General features: G+C 43.3%; 1 protein-coding gene across 3 annotated transcripts in view; it reads right to left on the reverse strand.

The window, feature by feature from the left end:
* The window catches only part of LOC146690116 (titin-like), a 218,377-nt gene that overhangs the window by 7,790 nt on the left and 189,918 nt on the right, over positions 1-20,669 (reverse strand). For all 3 annotated transcript variants that reach the window (XM_085434978.1, XM_085434981.1, XM_085434979.1), the window contains 36 exons: positions 20,306-20,602; positions 19,614-20,201; positions 19,192-19,494; positions 18,801-19,097; positions 18,383-18,670; positions 17,994-18,293; positions 17,660-17,811; positions 17,407-17,557; positions 17,019-17,318; positions 15,138-16,904; positions 14,696-14,989; positions 14,295-14,582; positions 13,863-14,162; positions 13,372-13,706; positions 11,465-13,196; positions 11,030-11,332; positions 10,330-10,641; positions 9,773-10,063; positions 9,389-9,688; positions 9,106-9,247; positions 8,840-9,003; positions 7,430-7,732; positions 7,054-7,335; positions 6,332-6,925; positions 5,944-6,234; positions 5,492-5,791; positions 4,865-5,167; positions 4,454-4,756; positions 4,065-4,333; positions 3,628-3,943; positions 3,173-3,478; positions 2,391-2,690; positions 1,522-2,097; positions 1,052-1,357; positions 442-824; positions 104-314 (listed from right to left, as the gene is read on the reverse strand). In XM_085434978.1, coding sequence (XP_085291104.1) covers positions 104-314; positions 442-824; positions 1,052-1,357; positions 1,522-2,097; positions 2,391-2,690; positions 3,173-3,478; positions 3,628-3,943; positions 4,065-4,333; positions 4,454-4,756; positions 4,865-5,167; positions 5,492-5,791; positions 5,944-6,234; positions 6,332-6,925; positions 7,054-7,335; positions 7,430-7,732; positions 8,840-9,003; positions 9,106-9,247; positions 9,389-9,688; positions 9,773-10,063; positions 10,330-10,641; positions 11,030-11,332; positions 11,465-13,196; positions 13,372-13,706; positions 13,863-14,162; positions 14,295-14,582; positions 14,696-14,989; positions 15,138-16,904; positions 17,019-17,318; positions 17,407-17,557; positions 17,660-17,811; positions 17,994-18,293; positions 18,383-18,670; positions 18,801-19,097; positions 19,192-19,494; positions 19,614-20,201; positions 20,306-20,602 — 13,947 coding nt within the window. The remainder of the gene's footprint in view (positions 1-103; positions 315-441; positions 825-1,051; positions 1,358-1,521; positions 2,098-2,390; positions 2,691-3,172; positions 3,479-3,627; positions 3,944-4,064; positions 4,334-4,453; positions 4,757-4,864; positions 5,168-5,491; positions 5,792-5,943; positions 6,235-6,331; positions 6,926-7,053; positions 7,336-7,429; positions 7,733-8,839; positions 9,004-9,105; positions 9,248-9,388; positions 9,689-9,772; positions 10,064-10,329; positions 10,642-11,029; positions 11,333-11,464; positions 13,197-13,371; positions 13,707-13,862; positions 14,163-14,294; positions 14,583-14,695; positions 14,990-15,137; positions 16,905-17,018; positions 17,319-17,406; positions 17,558-17,659; positions 17,812-17,993; positions 18,294-18,382; positions 18,671-18,800; positions 19,098-19,191; positions 19,495-19,613; positions 20,202-20,305; positions 20,603-20,669) is intronic.

Genomic DNA, 20,669 nt, shown 5'->3' on the forward strand with positions numbered 1-20,669 from the left:
TGACTTATTCTCATGAATGTGGGCTTTTTTAAAATCAGGAATTGGAAAGAAGATATCATGCATTTAGTGCATTCTAGAAAATATTTGGAAATTATGATATTACCTTCCACCTCCAAGTTGGCTGTGGTAGAGATGGATCCTGAGGAATTAGTTGCTCTGACTTGGTAAACTGTGGCATCATTCTCATCAGCAGAAGTGATGACAAGCTGATAGTAGCCTCCCTTGAACTCCAGCGCTTTGATCTTAGTTCCATCTGCCAGGATCTCCTTTCCACTACGGTACCATTTCACAACAGGCTTTGGATAGCCCAACACCTTGTTGGAGGAAAAAGAGACAAAATAAATAACTGGTGTCCACTGAACAATGATGTTATGATTGTATTTTTGACTTAAAAACTGAGAGATTTTAAAGGAATAAGCAATGTAGTTTTAAAAAAGGTACCTTAGTGACAAATGTTGCACTGGCATGGTATTTGACAGTCATGTCTCTGATCTCCTCCCTGAATGTGGGAGTGCGAGGAGGCTGGTCAGACTTGGGGATGATGGGTTCAGAAATCTCACTCCATTCGCTCTCACCGCCCATGTTCTCACATTTGACACGGAACTCATACTCGAAGCCTTCAATCAAGCCTGTGACCTCATAGTTGGTCTCTGCAATCTTCTTGGTAGTTACTGACATCCACTTGTTCTGTTTCTTCTCACGTTTCTCCAGGTAGTAGTTTGTGATTTTAGCTCCACCATCGCTGCTTGGAGGCTTCCAACAGACAACACAAGAGTCCTTTGTGGAGCTGATAATGAAAGGCTGCTGTGGGATGCCAGGTTTTTCTGAAAAACAAATAGGAAAGTTACTATAGTGCAGAAGTCCCATATTCTATGGAGTGGCAGATCTTGAAAACTAAATACGCTCCTTACAAAATGAACACATTTAAGTTTCTAGATGGTACTCTATAACTTATGCAAATAGGAGACGGTCGAGTAGAAGCTGTGGTTGATTTGAGACAGAATAAGCCATCTGTGAAGAGGACACCAAAATAAAATATAAATAAACTTACCAAATGGACTCTTGATTATAACCACTGATGGGATCTCTAGAGGCTCGCTGACTCCATATTGATTCTGAGCTGAAACCCTGAAGTAGTAGCCAGCATTCTCCGTCAGATTGAGGACACGGCAGGTGGTTCCAGACAAAGAGGAGGACACCAGGTACCACTGTTCCCCTTCTTTGGCCTCCCGTTTCTCCACAATGTAGTTGGTAATCATTGATCCTCCATCATCCTTGGGAGCCTTCCAGCTGATGACAACTGAGCTCTTAAGCAGGGCTTCAACAATTAGGGGCCCCTCAGGCATGCATGGCTTGTCTAGAAACACACACACACACGCGCATATATATATGAAAGATTTGTAGACTGAAACTGAAAACTCATGCAAAGGGCTTTCATTTGTAACTTTGATTTTAAATTTATGGATAGATGGATGGATGGATGTGGAGCCCTTAAGCAATTTGTTTATAGTTTGATCTCACCTTGGATTTCTACACGAAGCACAGTGTCAATAGTTCCAAAGAAATTGCTGAGCTGCACCTTATAGCGACCAGCGTTGGTCTTTCTCTGAACATTCCTCACCACGAGGTGGGTGTAGCTCTCTGTGTTTTCAATGATCACATTTTCAGATGGATTCAGAGGCTTCTTGCCATAGAACCACATGATCTGTGGGATGGGACGGCCAATGTATACGACATGAAGGCGGAGACTGGTGCCAGCCCCAGCAAAGTATTTTTCCTTCAGGGGAAAGCCAGGGTGAAACTGGGGAGCTGCCTGTAAACGCAGTTTACCACTGCTCTCGATCTCTCCAGCCTCATTGATTGCCCTACAGGTGTACAGGCCCTCATCTTCCTGTTCATCTGTTAGAATGCTGAGGGAGTGGTTTCGACCATCTGAGCTCATTTTGTACTTGCGGCTCTGGATCAGTTCCTTGCCAAAGCGGTACCACTTAATCTCAGGCAGAGGTCTGCCAATAATGCCACAGGTCAGAGTGCCAGACTCGCCAAGTTTAGTTGTTACATCTTGGATGTCTTCTGTCAAAGCTGGAGCCTCACCAACTGCAGAAAGACAGCAATGTTTAATCACACTAAATGTATTTAATTTTTACTTTTTGTTGTAAATTGAAAGGAATTACAAATAAATTGGTTGTCTTTCCCTTTAAACATTAGATTTTACACGATTTTGACTTTAACATTAAATCTTGGTCAAAATTTGGTTCTAAGATATATTTTTCTGTTGTCAGTTAAACAACATTTGTATTGAACTTGCCAGATATGTTATACATTGAATGTCAAATTCTACTGCAACGAGGTCATTTGTTTTGATAGACCTCAATCCTGCAACAGCTTACCACTCAATTTGGTCTTGATGCCCATAGGTGTGCGACGAGGTCGGCTGAGTCCAGTCTCGTTCTCAGCAAAGACTCTAAACTCATACTCAGTGGCTTCCATTAAGCCACCCATGGTGAACTGACGATCCTTCGAGCGCTCCTTATTGCATTTTTTCCAGGCACTCTCTCCAGCCTGCCTGAACTCAATCCAGTAACCTAGGATCTCCTTGCCACCATCATGCTCAGGCCTGAGCCAGTGGATGGTGATACAGTCTTTAGTGACAGAGACAATGTCAATCTCTCCTGGTTGGTTAGGTTTGTCTACAGGAAAACAGAAAGGAAAAGGGTCAATAATCTTGGATAAATTCATTCTAACATCAATACATTCTAAAAGTATTTTAGAATGTATTGATCTCATACGTTTCCCTTATCAGCACAGACTGATTTAGATTGATTGCAATGAGTTGGCAATCTGTCTGCATTTATAAATTAGATAGCAGTTATTTGCAAAATTTCATCAGTATCTCTTAAAGTAATTGCAGTCACTCTGAGTTGGACTGTGACTGTTTGGAGGTGGTGTCACCTCCTACCAGGCGACCTGTGCAATCACCTTGCAGTCAAAAGTGGTGACACAGAGGTTGAGGGTGTTACACGTTCAATCTCTGGGTGACTAGTCACCGTTACTACATGCAAATGGTTGACAAATGCCAGTAACTTAAAAATTAACAGTCACTAAGTAAAGGAAGAGTTGCAAGGAGGTTGTTGCCCTATTTGTACTCTAGTGTGACTGAGCCATAACTCACCAAATGGATCTTTGCAGACTACAGATTCAGAAGCAGGACCAGGTTCGCTCTGTCCAATGTCATTTTGTGCGACAACTCTGAACATGTACTCTGCATCAGGGATGAGACCAGTGGCATTGAACATGGTGGTGGTGATGTGGGTCTTGTTGTGGCGGACCCACTTCTCTGTTGAAACCTCCCTTCTCTCAACATAATATCCAGTGACACGAGAGCCTCCATCGTCGCGGGGCCTGGCCCAGGAGAGAGAAACTGTGGACTTGGTAACATCCATGATCTCTGGTGGGTTGCTGGGAGGTTCAGGTGGGCCTGTGATAAAGGATGGTTTTACAAATTAAATTATCAGAGTTACAGTATGTTCAGAGTGAATGATTATCACAACAATAGGTTTATTAAATACAAAATTTTCCCAGTTCGACTGAGAAAGTTGGACTAATAACAAATATATCACTACTCACAAAGTGGAGTCTTTGGTGTGACAGACTCTTCAGATTTTAAAGCTCTGCTGACACCAAACTGATTCTCAGCAGCAACCCTGAAGTGGTACTCCACATTCTCCTTTAGGCCCTTCACCACTAGAGAGTTCCCAATTACTCGAGCATCCACTGTATACCAGGCAGCCTTGGGTACCTCCCGCCTTTCCACTATGTATCCCAGGATGTCTGCTCCACCGTCATCTGATGGTGGCCTCCAACTGACTCTTACTGATCGGGCCTGAATGTCGTCAAATTCCAGAGGCCCTTCTGGGACATCTGGGCGACCAATCACTTTCACCTACAGAGAGGAGGTACAGAGAGTTCGTTTTTAAGGCTGCAAATATTATTAGATTTTATACAATATATGTTTTCATTTCATTAGCCATTCTTTAATAAAGTCTTTCAGACACGCTCCCCACCTTGATATAAACAGCCTTCCTGCCACATTTGTTTTCCAGCACCAAGTCGTAGGTACCAGTGTCATCTTTATGCGCCTCTTTGATGACCAGCTCAGTGATGTCATCATGCGTAGCAATCATGGCCCGATGGGAGATGTCACGACCATCCTTGGTCCACTTGCATGTAGGGATGGGTTTACCCTTAATGGGTACAGACAGGTGGATGACACCACCTTGTCTGACCACATAGCCCTCTTCATATTTAGGATCCAGCTCATAGTCAGGATAATCTGAAGAAGACAGAGGTTTGATTTTTTTTTAACTAAAGCTAAAAATGCCAGGATGCTATATGCCATGCCACCAAAAAACTGAAGTAAAGGATTTATAAATATTTCAAATTCTTTCTTTACCAAGCATCTCCTGGACTTTAACCACTCCAGGAATCTCAGCAGCTTCTCCACAACCACCAGCATTGCAGGCGATGATCCTAAATTTGTATTCAGCCCCCTGTGGCATGTGGGTGATGATGTACTCGCACATCTTCGTGGGAGTTGTGTTACACAGTGTCCATTCCAGCTGGTCTACCTTCTGCATTTCAATAAAGTAGCCAGTAATGACAGAACCACCCTCCTCTTCTGGTGGAAGCCAAGCTAGAGAAACAGAAGTCCTGGTAGTGTCTGTGACTCTGGCCTGAACTGGAGGACCTGGAGGTTCTGTTTAATAACAGAGAGAATAGGTAAAGATAGTGACCCCACAGTGGTATGGCTAATTTAAAACAGAAAAGCAGTACAACTGTTACAGTGATCTTTTGCGGGACATACCAATGGGGTCTAAAGCGATGGTAATGACAGAACTCTCGCTGGGTTTCCCAGCCCCTCTAGAGTTAATGGCTGTGATACGGTGTTCATACTCCAGGCCCTCAATCAGTCCGGAGGAACGGTACCTGGTCATAGTAACAGGGTTTTTGTTGATCCTCAACCACCTGTCAGAATGGGCCTCTTTCCGTTCTATGATATAGCCCGCAATAGTGGAGCCACCATTGTCCTCAGGTGGTTTCCAGGTCAGGGTCATGCCCTCATGGGTGACATCAAGCACTTCTGGCCTGCTTGGGGGTCCGGGGATGGCTACATAGAAAAGAAAAACAATCAGAGATGAATAACAAACAAGACATAGTACCATATAGTTCAGTGAGAATAAACAATCCACAGTTTAATAGGATTTTTAAGTTTATATATCAAATCAGAACCTGTCTACTTGTAATTGTATACAGTGACCACCAATAACAGTGTGAAACTGAAACTGTAAAAAAATGCTTCAGAAAGAAGTTGGACTTGTGGGCTTGAAAAGAACAAGAAGAAGGTTTTCAAAGCAACAGTGCAAGTTATCAAAGGCAGCACAATTCTCATTGAAGGTGCATATGAAGAACATCTTATGGAAAGAGAACTTACTCTTGGCGCTCTTGCATTCCACCACATCAGACTGCAGGAAGCCACCAATGCCAAAACGATTCATGGCTGCAACACGGAACACGTACTCAGTTCCTTCAGAGAGCCTAGTGAATTTAAAGCAAGGCCTTGTCACAGACTCGGAGATGGTGGTCCAGCCAGGCCGGTGGGCATCACGCTGCTCAACAACATATCCACTGACATTGGCACCACCATCATTCTCTGGAGGTAGCCAACTAACTGTCACTGAAACACCGTCGACTTCCTCGATCTTTACTGGACCCATAGGAATACTCGGTTTGTCTGAACAGAAACAACAAGGCAGCTATTTAGGAAGACAGTTTTTGTCTTTTTTATTTCTTTGTCTTTTGATTTTTCTCTGAAGGAAAAATACACCTTACTAAATAAAAACTGAAAATATAAAACATTCAGTTTAGTAAAGAATGTCTGCTTACCCAGGATGATAACCTTGATAACTTCAGTTGCCATGCCTATGGTATTCTTCACCTCTAGTGTGTAGTCTCCTGTGTCAGAGATGGTCGTCTCACGGATGACGAGATGGGTATATTTGCTGGTGCTGTCAATCTTGATGCGGTCCAGGGTGTCCTTCAGCTTCACACCACCAAAGTACCACGAGCAGACTGGCTGTGGTCTGCCCCTTATTGGGATGTTGAGGTCAATGGGTTTGCCGCAATTCACATGAACTATCTTCTGAGGGATACTTGTCATGTCAATCTTGGGCATAACTGCAGTAAACACAAAATTTTTCATATGACTTATGAAAGCTTTTCACAGCTTAGTAAAAACAGAAATGATGTGATGATTTGTGTTTTGATATCTTACCCTTGATTTCTTGGATGATCACTGGAGTGACAATGTCAGTGGATTCACTGGCTCCCCTGCTGTTCGTGGCGCGGATTCTGAACAGATACTGGTCATTTTCTGTCAGAGACTGGATGGTGTGCTGGGATACTGAGGCCTTAACTGTCGCCACAGCACTCCATCTGTCGGAGCCTACTTTGCAGGCCTCAATAATGTAGCCTGTCAATCTGCTGCCACCATCATGCAAAGGCTTCTCCCAGTGCAGGGTGACAGAAGATTTGGAAACATCAACAATCTCAAGCTTCACAGGCACTGAGGGCACTTCACACACCAGCACAGCCTCCGCTGTCTCACAGGGCTCACCGACACCATAGATATTCTCTGGCAGGACTCTGAAAAAGTAGTACACACCCTCCTCCAGTCCACTGATTCTGTACAGTGTTTTCCTACACTCAGTGGTAACAGTCTTATAGGACTTCATGTTGGCCTCACGCTTCTCTATAATATAGTTGCTGACATGAGCACCACCATCAATGCTTGGGACATCCCAGGTGATCACAACAGATTCCTTGGTGTAGTCCTTCACTTTCACTGAACCTGGAGGACCAGGAGTGTCTGACAAAGAGAGGCAAGTAAAAAGATCATATTTCGAAACTATATTACTTTACTAACTGTATGGTGACTGTACATATTTGATATCCAAAATCTTTTAACAAACTCTGTGGAAACTTTGGTTGACATACCATAGACTTTAACAAGGATGATGGCAGTCTTTTTTCCAGATGGGTTCTCTGCCTCTACAATGTATTTTCCAGAGTCGTAGCGATCAACCTTCTCTACTACCAGTGATGTGTACTTGTCAGTAGTCTCAATATAACCACGGCTCTGTAGTTCCACCCCCGTCTTCCTCCAGGCCACTACTGGCGTCGGACGACCAGTGACAGACACAAATAGGCGCAGAGTACCTCCAGCGCGGAGGCACACTGTTTTCTTTAGGTCATCAGCCAGCTCCAAATCGGGTATTTCTGAGTGGATGGAGCATAGTTTACATAGAACATTAAAAAGTTCAGATGTAGTTCAAATATTGATTTTTTTCAACAGAAATCTACACCTACTTACCAATTTTCTCAAGTGGTTCGATTTCAGCACTTGGTTCACTGAACTCTCCAGTCCCATTGCTGTTAATGGCAGCAACCCTGAATCTGTACTTCTTATTGGCAGCCAAACCAGCAGCCACATACTCATTAGTCTTGAGGGCTTTGGCAGTGGCACGGTACCACTGCTCAGAACCCTCCTCTAGGATCTCCACAATGTAGCCGGTGACATCTGATCCACCATCATACATGGGCCTGGTCCAAGTCATGGTGATGCTGTGTTTCGTTGTGTCTGTGATGCGAGGCACTGATGGAGGAGCTGGGGTGTCTGTAGATGAAATGGAATTTTTGAAAATGTATTTTATCTAAACAAATATGTTGTAAAATATGTTTGGGGTGGTGCTTTCAGCATTGGTATCACTTCCTCATCCTGTTGCAAAGCACAGTGTGTGCCACTTGATTAACAACAAACATAGTGACTTCATCTGTTCACCTGTTAAATCCAGAATTCAAAATTCTGCTCCTCACATACAAGGTCTTAAATAATCAGGCCCATCTTATCTTAATACACTCTAAAGCCAGGATTTAGAGTGTATCACAATATAAATATATCACTAGTGAAGGTTACAGATGATCAAATGGCCTCTGTTAGTACTTATCTTGCTGTGCAACTACACCACAATGTGGGGTTCAATAGCACTGTGCTATGTGCATGTAAATGGGGAGTTTTCTTCGCACAAAAAGGTTAATTATGAAGTTCCACAACTAGTTAAACCAAAGGCATGTCTTAAAGACACGAGACCTGAAATACCTCTAATTTACTACTTTGTTCATTTACTAATTTCAGAGAAAACAGGGCTTGATGTACTCAGGCCTAAAACAACATGGTGGAGACATCGAAACATGGTGTCTAACCAGATACTTACCTTGGCCTCCAATAACACTGAAGAATCTTGGAGTCTTTTTTAATCAGCATATGTCCACATTAACACTGTATGTTGGACAGCCTTCATTGCCTACTGTATTAAATCTTTAGTAAATATTAAACTCTGCCTATCCTTTAGTTTGCCTTTTTCCGGTATCTTTCTCCTCTCTTTCCCCTTACTCCCAGCTGATCGTGGGGATTGCTGCTCTTCCCCTGAACCTGGTTCTGATGGAGGTTTCTTCCTGTTAAAAGTTTCCTTCCCATTGTTGCCAAGTGCTTGCTATTAGTGGTTAGTATGATTGTTGTGTTTCTTTCCATCATTTTAGCATTTTTACCTTACAATATAAAACACCTTATGGTGACTTCTGCTGTGAATTGGTGCTATATAAATAAAAGTGAACTGAATGGAACTGAAAAATATTAAATAATATCACTTTTCTCTTGGCATTAAAAGGACAATGTCTACAGTTTTCTTTCTTTCTTTCTTTTTTTTAAGTAAAAATGTCTTACATGTGGGGTCTTTACAGAGGATGTATACTGAGGTGTCACTTGGCTGGCTGTATCCAGCAGAGTTGACTGCTGTAACTCTGAACTGGTACTCGCTTCCCTCCAGTAGGCCTGTGATCTTCAGGCGGGTGTCATAGATGGTGTAGGTCTTATTCACTCGAGTCCACCTGGTCCAAACAACAAAACAACATCATGAAAGAGAAGGATAAGTATCTTTATTTAAGAAATGATGTCTCAACATCTTCAGTGAATCCAGAATTTGTTCTGACCTGCTACTGTTCTTCTCTCGTTTTTCAACGATGTAGTTTTTGAGCTCGCTTCCTCCATCACTCTCAGGCTTCAGCCACTCGATGATAACGTGCTCCTTACCCACTGCAGTCGCCTCTGGTGTGCCTGGCTGGGAGGGGATTGCTGTGGAAGAGTGGGAACAGGTCAGAGTCACGCAAACACATCTACATTACGTTTTCCCTTTCATAAGATGTAATATAATCCATAACACCTAAATCCAAAATTGAAATTGTAAGTAAGACTTGGAAAAATGCTGCAGCTTACTGTAAGCGTTTCTGGCGATGATGGGATCAGATTCCAAAGGAACTCCAGCCCCATACTTATTGACACCTCTAACCCTAAAGATGTACTCATTGTTCTTGATCAACCTAGTGCTGACACATGACAGGGTCTTGCACTCAGTCTCCATGATGACCCAGTTGAGGCGGCTGGTCTCACGACGTTCCACAATGTAATGGGTGACAGAGTCTCCACCATCCTCCAGAGGTATCTTCCAAGACACTGTACATTTTTCCTCTGTGACTCTGCTGATTACAATCCTATCAGCTGGAGCTCCAGGAGTGTCTAACAGACAGAAAGCAACATTTCAATCAGAAAGTTCAAACTATTACGACACACTAATTAATTAGTGTCCTTTTGGCTGCTCACCTAGAACTTTAACGCTGACAGCTGCCGTCTTAATTCCACTGGCATTCTTGGCAGTTAGAATGTATCTACCTGTGTCGTATCTGTCACAGCTCTTGATGACAGCCATGGCTCTAGTGGCAGTGTAGGTCAGTGAATATTTTTCTCCAAGTTCTAAAATCTTGTCACCCTTTGACCAGTACACTGTAGGCTCTGGTTTACCACCCACAGCACCGTCCAAGACAAGGTCAGAACCAGCAGTAACAGTGACAGTCTCACCTATCAGTTTGCTGTCAAGTTCAGCTTTGGGAGGAGCTGCAAAAAGTAAGGGATGATTAGTGTTACATTAAAAAATAACAACATATACCAGTATAATGAACTGAACCCTGAAAACAATCTTTGTTTTAGTCATTTTTATTGATATTCTGCCTGGTACACCAAGCAGGGGAGCTTTTTTTTCTTTAAAGTTACATTCATTCATAGTTATTTATTGTTTCTAAAATAACAGGAAATGTAGATTAACTTATTTAAATACTATCAAGGTAAAAAAAAACAAACCCAAACAAAACCCTTGAACTTACAATATTCATCCTTGCATGTGACTGGTCCAGTGGTCTCTGAAGGGACACTTTGAACACCTGCAGCATTCTTGGCAACGACACGGTATTCATAGGTCTCTCCTTCACCTAGGTTTGTGATGGTGAAGTAGTTCTCTGTGATTGTGGTATAGTTGCACTTGAGCCAGCGGTTGTCATCCCACTCATCTGTGCTGTAGACTTTTCTCTCCACCACATAACCAATGATCTTACTGCCACCATCATTGAAGGGCACTGTCCAGCACAATGACACAGAAGAGCGGGTGATGTCTGTCACCTCGGGTTTGCCAGGAGGATCTGGAGGGTAGAAATGATCATAAAACATTTATATAAGTTTATTCACACAACGTCAGATATTGTTAAAATTTGTGTAGGTTCTCAGTCATTCAGGTCAGAGTAGTCCTAAGGGCTTGAGTTGAAAAGAAGTTCTTGAAGATGTTTTATCTATCATCCAAAAGTGTTCTCTAGCTTCAGGAGTTCAGAAAAAAGAAGTACAATTGACTTCAACTCAAACACTTCCGACTATGCTCTTAAAGTCTCCATTATGCATTTTAGTTGGGCAATATCAACAGTAATAACAATAGATCTGTTTTTAGGACCTTAAGCAAAATTGAGTATTGACCATCTGTCATTTCATAATACATCTTCATAGTTAGGATGAATGTGAATGTGAATATTTTCTTACCAACAGGATTGAGTGCCACTACAGGTCTGGAGGCTTCGCTGGCTTTGCTGAGCCCAGCAAGGTTCATGGCATACACCCTGAACTGATACTCTAGCCCCTCAATCAGGTTCGAGACCTTGTATTGGCAATCCAGGCAGGGTAGCTTGTTCTCCCTCACCCACAGGATCGTGTTCCTCTCCTTTTTCTCAATCCAGTAGCCTGTCACCTTGCTGCCACCATCAGCATATGGAACATCCCATTTGATGCTAATGGCATTGGCAGATATAGATATCACATCTGGGCGAGTTGGAGGACTTGGTGGAACTATGAAAATCAAGTGGAGATGAGAATATGGTTTGTTTAGAAGAAATCCAAAGCATTAAAAAACAAAACCAATGTTGGCACACACATATATAAAATCAGGATCAGATATTTAAACTGTTGGACAGCACCTACCAAATGGATGCTCAATGACAACAGGGGCAGACTCAACGGACTTGCTGACTCCAAACTTGTTCTCAGCACAGACTCTAAATGTGTACTCCATGTATTTGGTGAGATGTGTGACTTTGATGGTGGTTCTCTTCACACTGGAGTTCACCACTTGCCAAGAAGCAGAGCCAGATTCCCGTTTTTCTACAATGTAGTTGCTGATGTCAGTACCACCATCATCAGCTGGCTCAGACCAAGAAAGGGTGCAGGACTCTGAAGAGATTCCAGAAATTTCTACTGGTCCTGTGGGTGGACTTGGTCTGCCAACTATGACCACAGTCACTGTGAATGTCTTCACACCAGCAGCATTCTCCAGTGTCAGGTAGTACTTGCCACTGTCGCTTCTCTTGCTGTCTTTCACTACCAAAATGGTTCTTTCCTTTGAGGTCTTAATGGAGACTCTGTCAGTCTCCTTCAGCTTCATCTCTTCCAGTTTCCAGGTAACTTTAGGTGCAGGTCTGCCACTGATAGGGACATCAATTGTGAAGGTGTTGGAAGTCTTGCAAGTGATGAGCTGGTTGGTGATGCTGCTGAGATCAGCAGTTGGTTCTATGCAAGGCTCCTTTATGACCACAGAGCTAAAGGTGCCCTGAGGTTCGCTAATTCCAGCATCATTCTTGGCTTTAACTCTAAAGTCATATTCTGTGTTCTCAATCAGACCCTCTACCAACATCTTCTGAGACTTAGTCTCTCCACTAACAACCCAGTGGTCAGTGCCCTTAGCCCTGAATTCAACAATATAGCCTCTAATGCGGCTGCCTCCATCATGCTCGGGTTTTAGCCATACCAGTGAGGCTGTGGAATTGGTTGTGTCAACAACATCCAATCTCTTGGGTGGCGCAGGTTCTTCTGTGGCAATTATAGGCTCAGTCATCTCTTTTGGTTCTCCCTGGCCATAATGGTTAACGGCAATCACTCTGAACAAATACGGTACACCAATTTCCAGACCAGTTACTCTGATCATCTGCCGTGAGCACTTGGTGCTGACTTCTTGCCAGGCAAGGCGGCTTGCTTCACGCTTATCCACAATGTAGTGGTGGATTCGGGATCCACCGTCAGTGGCAGGAGCGTCCCACATCACTGTCAAGGCTCCGCGAGTAATATCTTTGAAGGTTATGGCTCCTGGAGGTCCAGGAGTATCCAGTACTTTAACAGTGAATGTGATGGATTTGCGCCCACTGTTGTTCTCCAGGGACAGGGTGTATTTGCCTGCCTCATACCTGGTGCAGTTCTCTATGGTCAGAGTGGAAAATGAATCTGTGGTGTTGATATCAGCCATTATCGGAAGCTCACTGTCTAATTTAGACCACGTGGCTAGAGGAGCTGGCTTTCCTCGGAAAGCAATATGTAGGGTTATAGTGCCTCCATTCTTCACAATATGAGTTTGCTTGAAGTCAGGACCAAGATCAATTTCAGGAGATGTAAGTCTGTCCAAAGACTGAACAGGGTTTGGCATCACTGATGCTTCGCCCTCTCCTGATCCATTTACAGCACTGACTCTGAACTTGTAGAGTTCTCCAGGTACTAGACCTGTGACAGTATACCTGGTGTGAATACAAATCTGTCTGTTGACTCTGTGCCACTCCTCCAGACTGGCCTTACACATATCTATATTGTAGCCAATTATTTCCATGCCACCATCAAAGACTGGCTTGGTCCATTCCAGGGTGACAGAGGACTTAGTGGAGTCAATGACCTGATGAACAAAAAGCATAGTTACAATTTTTTTAATGCGTTTTGTTTCTACAATCTAATATTGAGTTGAACTCAGCATTCTTCACTACAATGCTGCACCTGTTTTGTATCCAAATTGCCTCTTGTGTATGAATATGAAACATGTATAATTCAATGAGTGTTACCACAAGATCTACCTTGATTACAGTGGGAGCACTGGGAGCACTTGTTGGTTCTCTGCATCTGAAGAGCCTGGAGGTGCTGCTGGCTGGTCCAACACCAGCACCATTTTCAGCCATAACACGGAACTCATACTCATTGCCCTCAGTAAGTTTGGTCACACGGTGCCTTAACTCTGTAATGGGCCTCTTGGAGGAGACCTTAACCCAGCGCAAGCTCTTCTTCTCTCTCCTCTCTAGGATGTAGCATTTAATCTCATTGCCTCCGTCTGACCGTGGCCTGGTCCAACACAGCGTTATGCTGTCTCCAGTAACATGGGTGGCATCTGGTGTACCAGGGGCATCAGGAACAGCTGAGTAACAGAACAAAAATATAATTTTTTTAAAGTAATATCTTTGAATGGTGGAAAGCATTTCTTCCATTAGTGCTTATGTTCAATAGAAAATTCAGATTACTTTTAAGAGTTTCCCAACAAGTCAGACAGACAGCACTGAGTAACTTTACTTACTGTATTGCATCTTCGCAATTATAGGATCAGAGTCCAGTGGTTTTCCGACACCAAACTTGTTGACAGCAGAGATTCTGAACTGGTACTCATTGCCTTTGATGAGGTTGGTGGCATTATAAGAGCAAGCTTCACACTTGGAGGTGACCAAGGCCCAAGTGATCCTGGATGTCTCCCTTTTCTCCACCACATAGTGAGAAATGGCAGCACAGCCATCGTTCTCTGGTGGGCTCCACCACACAGTGCACTTCTCAGCTGTGATGCCTGTGAAACGGATTGGGCCCTCGACGGGTCCAGGGGTATCTGCAAGGAAACAGTTGATTGAGGAGACTTGTTACGGTAAAAACATTTGTATCACTTGTGTCAACAGAAACAGATTTGTCTAAAACAGTGTTTTTTAACAGATATTATAACAAATTGCACACATTTACAAACCTTGGACTCTAACGTTAATGTCAGCTTTCCTGGTTCCAGAGCTATTTTTGGCCTCTACAGTGTAAATTCCACGGTGGTTCCTGTTAGAATCGCGAATAAACAGACTACTGGTGCCAATGCCAGTAGTAATCTCAATGTCAATCATAGTCCTCTTGTCGATCTCTTTACCCTCCTTGTACCAAAGAACCTGTGGGACTGGACGTCCGGTGATTTTGCAGCTGAGACTGACGTTATCTCCAGCCCTCAGGGTGAGCACCTGGTCTGGAGACCACTCAATCTCAGGAGCAACTGGAGATGCAGACAAAAAAAATTATGAATCAGCATCAAGTAAGATGTGATTAATTAAAAAACAATCAACGATTTGCGTTCTTCTAACATGTTTTTAAATTAAAAATACTTACTGCTCTCATCCTTGGTCATTATGTATCCAGAGGAGTTGGATGGTGGGCTGACTGTGCCAACAGCATTCCTGGCAATCACTCTGAACTCAATTCTTTCTCCAGGTGAGAGACCAGTTACAGTGAACTGGGTCTCACTGATATCAGTGAAGTTGCACCGTAGCCATTTGCCTCTGCCTTGACGCTTCTCCACACTATAGGCTACAATTTTGCTTCCACCATCCCTCTTGGGAATGTCCCATTGGAGGGTGACTGAGTCTCTGGTTACATCAATGCAGACTGGGGTACCAGGTGGATCTAATTGAGGGAAGAAAGCAATTAATCCATAATAATTTAGATGTAAAGAGTAACTAAATAGGACAAAATGAAAGAATCATAATGTCTAAACAGTAAATACAAAACAACTCCTAAATATAGACCGATGTACTGAGCAACGTCTACTTACCAACAGGGGAGATAGCGAGTGCATGTTTGCTCTGCTCACTGCAAGGGCTGAGTCCGGCATTGTTCTCTGCATAGACTCTAAAGGAGTACTCCAGACCCTCCACAAGACCAATTATCCTGTACTCTCTGTTAGAGATGGTTGTGGAATTCACTTTCTGCCATAAGAGGCTGTTCCTGTCCTTCTTCTCGACATGATAACCTAAGACTGGGGAACCCCCGTCAAAATCTGGGGCATCCCACTTTATTGACATACCATCACTGGTGATGTTGTAGGCAACTGGTTTTCCTGGAGGACCTGGAGGTTTGTACTGGTGCTGGGCAACAACATCTGAAGAGATGAGTGGCTCACTGACCCCATACTTATTTTCTGCACGGACTCTGAACTGGTACTGAGTTCCTTTGACCAGGTTAGGAATCTTAAAGGTAGTCCTGACAACACTGGAGCAGACCATCTTCCAGTTGGCCTGGGAGGTTTCACGTTTCTCCACACTGTAGCAGGTGATCTCGCCACCTCCATCTTCCTTCGGCTCATCCCAGGAGATAATAATACTCTGAGCTTTTATCTCGTCAAAACGGATGGGGCCAGTAGGGACTGAAGGGGGTCCCAGAGTGATCACATTGATGTCAAAGTAGTTCTTAATGACTCTGTTATCCAGAACCAAGGTGTATTGTCCAGCATGTTCTTTCTTAACCCCTCTGACTGTAACTGAAGTCTTGTTGTCAGTGGTCCTAAAGCGAATCTTCTCACTTTCCTTTAGTGGGAAATTATCCTTTAGCCAGCTGATTGTAGGTCTTGGTTTTCCCTTGAATGGTAACTCAATATGGATGTTTTGACCTATACGAACAGCAAGCTCTCCATTGGGATAATCATTCAGTTTGGCTTCAGGTGGAATGATGAGGTCCATCACTGTGATCGGACCAATTTGGGAGAAGTCACTGTTGCCTTTCTCATTCTTTGCAAACACTCTGAAATCCAGGATAGCATTTTCCTTGAGTCCCGTCACTTCACAGCTGCACCGCTTGCATTTAGCAGCTAAAGTCCATTTGACTTCATCCTGGGCTCTCTTCTCAATGATGTAGTCAGTGATGTGGCTGCCACCATCGTGGTCAGGTCTGCACCACTGAAGGGTGACAGAGTTCTTTGTGGAGTCCACCATTATTAGGTCTTTAACAGCTCCTGGAGTTTCAGTTGCTCGGACAGCATCAGTGGTTTCACAAGGGTCACCCACACCAAACTCATTTTGAGCAGACACACGGAAGAAGTAAGCTATATCTTCCTCCAGCCCTGACACCTTGTAACTTGTATTTAAACACTCATCAGTAATCACTTGATAAGCTTTCATAGTGGAGGCCTTCTTTTCGACAATGTAATTAGTCACAGGGGAGCCACCATCTATGAGCGGAGGCTCCCAGCTTAGTGTCAGCTTTCCTCTTGTGACATTCTTTATCATCAGTTTCTGGCAGGTGGATGGACTGTCCAGAACCTTGAGGGAAACAGTAACTATCTTAGGTTCTCCAACACCATTCTCAATTTCCAGCACATACTTTCCACAGTCATCACGGGTGACCTTGGGGATGAGGAGTGTGGTAGCTCTTTCAGTGCTTGTGACTGTGTAGCGGTTATCACCAGCCATGTTACGGTCACCACGGCGCCAGGTGACATTTGGTGTAGGACGACCCTTCAGGGGGATAAAGACTTCCACATCACGGCCAGCCTTTGCTGTGTATTGAGTTGTCATAGCAACATCCAAGTCCAGATCAGCCTCCTCTGTTGGACACAAATGTCATACAAAGATGGAAAAGAATATTAATTTTGATTTTATTATTGATTCGTCTCAAGACTAATATCTTGTACTATAAAGGGAACTATATCAATACTAACCTAAAATATCTTTGGCTTGCACAGGCTGGTACATTTTGATGTCTTCTCCTTTGCCTTTACAGTTGACAGCAGATACTCTGAAGAAGTAGTAGATGCCAGGTTTGAGGTGGGACACGACATACTCACATGTCTTGACTTGTGGATTGGTAATCACCCATTCTTTGTCCTCTGTATTCATCTGCTCTAAAATATAGTGTGTAATTTCGCTGCCACCATCATAGACGGGCTTCTCCCATCCAAGTGTGATAGATGTCTTTGTAGAGTCAACCACACGCAGCTTAGTGGGTTCACCTGGTAGATCTGGAGAAGAAAAAAGGAAAATGTAAACAATAAAGGAATTCCTCAAATGCTGACGAGATGAGGATAACTGCAAATTAAAGTCATATACCTATTGGGTCATAGGCTTTATAGAGCTCAGAAGGTTCAGAGTAGTTCCCTGCTCCAGCCTTGTTGACAGCACACACTCTGTACTGGTACTCATTGTTCTCCACCAGGTTAGCCACTTTCTGCCTGGTGTCTCTGATAGTGCCCTTCACCACCTTGATAAAAAAAAAAAATGGATGTATTAAAGCTAACATCTCCTATTCATTGGTAGATTTTCTTTATGCTTGAACTTTTTAGATTTGGGGCAGCAAACAAACCTTGAACCATTGCAGACTCCTCTTCTCCCTTTTCTCTAGATAGTAGCCATCAATATCACTGCCTCCGTCCAACGCTGGTCTTTCCCAGATCACTGTCATGGTAGACTTAGTGATCATAGTAACTTTAGGCTTAGATGGCTCGCTGGGAGGTACTATGCAAAATAAAAACGATAAAGTTAAAGCTTTTAAGTTTACCATTGTAATTTACCACTGTCTATAATGAAAGTTGATATATTTTCAAACATGAGAGCAAGAGAGAGAGAGAGAGGGAGAGATACACCTCATCAGTCACATATGGGGTGACTGATGAGGTGACTTTATTCTATTTGCTTACCAAATGCATTCTTGGCAATAATGGGCTCAGACTCCAGTGGCTCTCCAATGCCATACTTGTTGACTCCACGGACTCTAAAGATGTACTCATTGCCCATTATGAGTCTGGGCACATTCACAATGCAGTCAACCAGTTTCTCTGAGACAATCGACCACATTACCCTGCTGGTCTCCCGCTTTTCTACAATGTAATGTGTCACCATGGCACCACCTTCATCAGCAGGTGGTGACCACATGATGGTGATGTTGTCAGCTGTCACCTTCTTAAACTGAATCTCTCCAGCAGGTGGGCCTGGCTTATCTGATTAGACAAGGAAAACATTTGACTCAGGGTGTATACTGCATATATGATACATGTTATACAATGAAAAATAAATATTAAATAAATACCTTGAATGAGCAGCCTGACAATGGCACATGAAGATCCGAGGGAGTTCTTCACCTTGACTTCATAGGTTCCAGAGTTAAGACGAGTTGTTTCCTTCACGAACACACTTGTGGACTCGAAAGTGTGTTTAAAAGAGAGCTGAGAAGTAGGCTTAAGCTCTCTGCCATCTTTAAACCACTCAATACTGGGAGCAGGTTTGGCTCTTATATTAAATTTGAGTTCCACATTAGAGCCAGCCTTGTGCTTGACCTCATTAAGATACTCCTGAGGTATTTCAATCTCTGGGGCACCTGGACCAGAGATGGTAAAACAAGTCAGGATGTAGAATATGTAGGGTGTGGAATAAATATCTTAGAATACAAGACAATGCATAATTGCAGAAAAAAATACACAAATATAACCCAACATGAAAAGACCTACCATAAGTGTCCACACATGTGGCTGGCCCCACAGTGATAGACGGATTGCTCACTGAACCAACTGCATTCTTTGCCATGACTCGGAACTCATATGTTTCATCCTGGGTGAGGCCAGTAACAATGAAGCGGGTGTCTGTGATATTGGTGAGGTTAGCTTTAGACCATTTGGGGCTAACACCCTCTCTCTTCTCAATGATGTAACCAGTTATTGGGGATCCACCATCATAGTCAGGCTTCTGCCAGGCCAGACTAATGGAGTTCTTAGTGATGTCAGTTATACGCAAGTATAGGGGTGGCTCTATAGGAAGATACAGTGAGGATGATTTTAATAAATATTGCAGAAAATCTTAAGTCAAAGAATTTTTCATGCATTTTATCGACTATAAACTCACCGCAGGCATCAATAGCCAATACAGCATCAGAAATCTTGCTGAAGGCACTAATTCCAGCAGAGTTTTCTGCTGCTACCTTGAACTCATAAATAAGTCCAGCATTTATGTTGGTGACTTTAAAGTGTGTGGCACGGATCACTGTTTTGTTGACTCGCTGCCAAAGGATGCTGTTTTTGTCTTTCATTTGGAGATGGTAACCAAACACATGGCTGCCTCCATCTGACTTTGGCTCCTTCCATGCAACGGTAATGCTTTCCCTGGTTACAGCAGTAATTTCTGGAGTTGATGGCACATCTGGTATAGCTGGAGGACAAGAGGCAGAGTTTGAGAATTTTGGCATGCTCACATAGTGAAGGTGTAAAGAATGAGTAGCAAAATTATTATGTTTATGTATAATAATAAGAAAAGCAAAAACTTCTTACTGTAAGGAAGACTGACAGCGACAGCTGGGGAGTCAATATGTTCACTGATTCCATATCTGTTCTCTGCCCTAATTCTGAATTGGTACTCCAGGCCAGTGGTCAGCTTCATAATTTTCATGGTGCAACGGGCCACAGCTGAAGACACGTCCATCCAGTTGGCTGTAGTTGTCTCTCGCTTCTGGATGATGTAGTTGGTGATGGGACTGCCACCATCATATGCTGGTGGGAGCCACTTTAAGCTTACACTGTCTTCTGTGACATCATACAGCTCCACTGGTCCAAGTGGGACACTGGGGCGGTCAAGAACCACAATATTTACAAAGGACTTGGTGGTTCCACTGGAGTTGGAGGCAATAATATCATAGCGGCCTGAGTCTCCTGCAATGCTCTCACGCACACTAATCTTGATACTGTCAGGAGTGACTTCTGAGTTAAACCTCATTGTTGATTTGAGCAGCACATTATCCTTGGACAGAGTCACTTTAGGTAAAGGCCGGCCTGTCAATGGAATCTCACATTTTAGGGTAGATCCAGCTCTAACATATACTGTATTGTGGGGGAAGTCCTTCATGTTGATCTCAGGAGATTCTAGAACAGAAAAGTACCAAAAAGAGTTACAACAGGAGAAATTAGGTGTAGTCTCTACTAATTGCATGGCATGTTCTGATTATTATAACAAGCTTGTAGTTTACCAAGCTGGTCTTTGACCACTACAGGAGTAATCATTTCCTTAGCATCACTGAATCCAGCATAGTTCTCAGCTCTGATTCTGAAGAAGTACTCCGCATTCTCCCTCAGACCAGACACTGTGAAGTGGATGGACTTTGTTGTACCACATTTAACCCACTTCTCTTGTCCATTCTCCAGTGCTTCTACTAGGTAGCTAGTAATTCTGCTGCCTCCATCATGTTCTGGCTTGGCCCATGCCAAGGACACACTTTCCTTGGTCACATCCGTTACACCCAGTTTTGGTGGTGGACTTGGTTTTTCTGGAGAAAGAAAATATGTCTTTCAATTAAAACAAATTTTGATATATATTTTCTGTAAAAATTAAAA

Source organism: Copadichromis virginalis, linkage group LG16 (genome assembly GCF_057382275.1).
Source record: "Copadichromis virginalis isolate Kocher_CV1m ecotype Utaka linkage group LG16, C_Virginalis_male_GT1.1, whole genome shotgun sequence".
Taxonomy (NCBI): Eukaryota; Metazoa; Chordata; class Actinopteri; order Cichliformes; family Cichlidae; genus Copadichromis; species Copadichromis virginalis.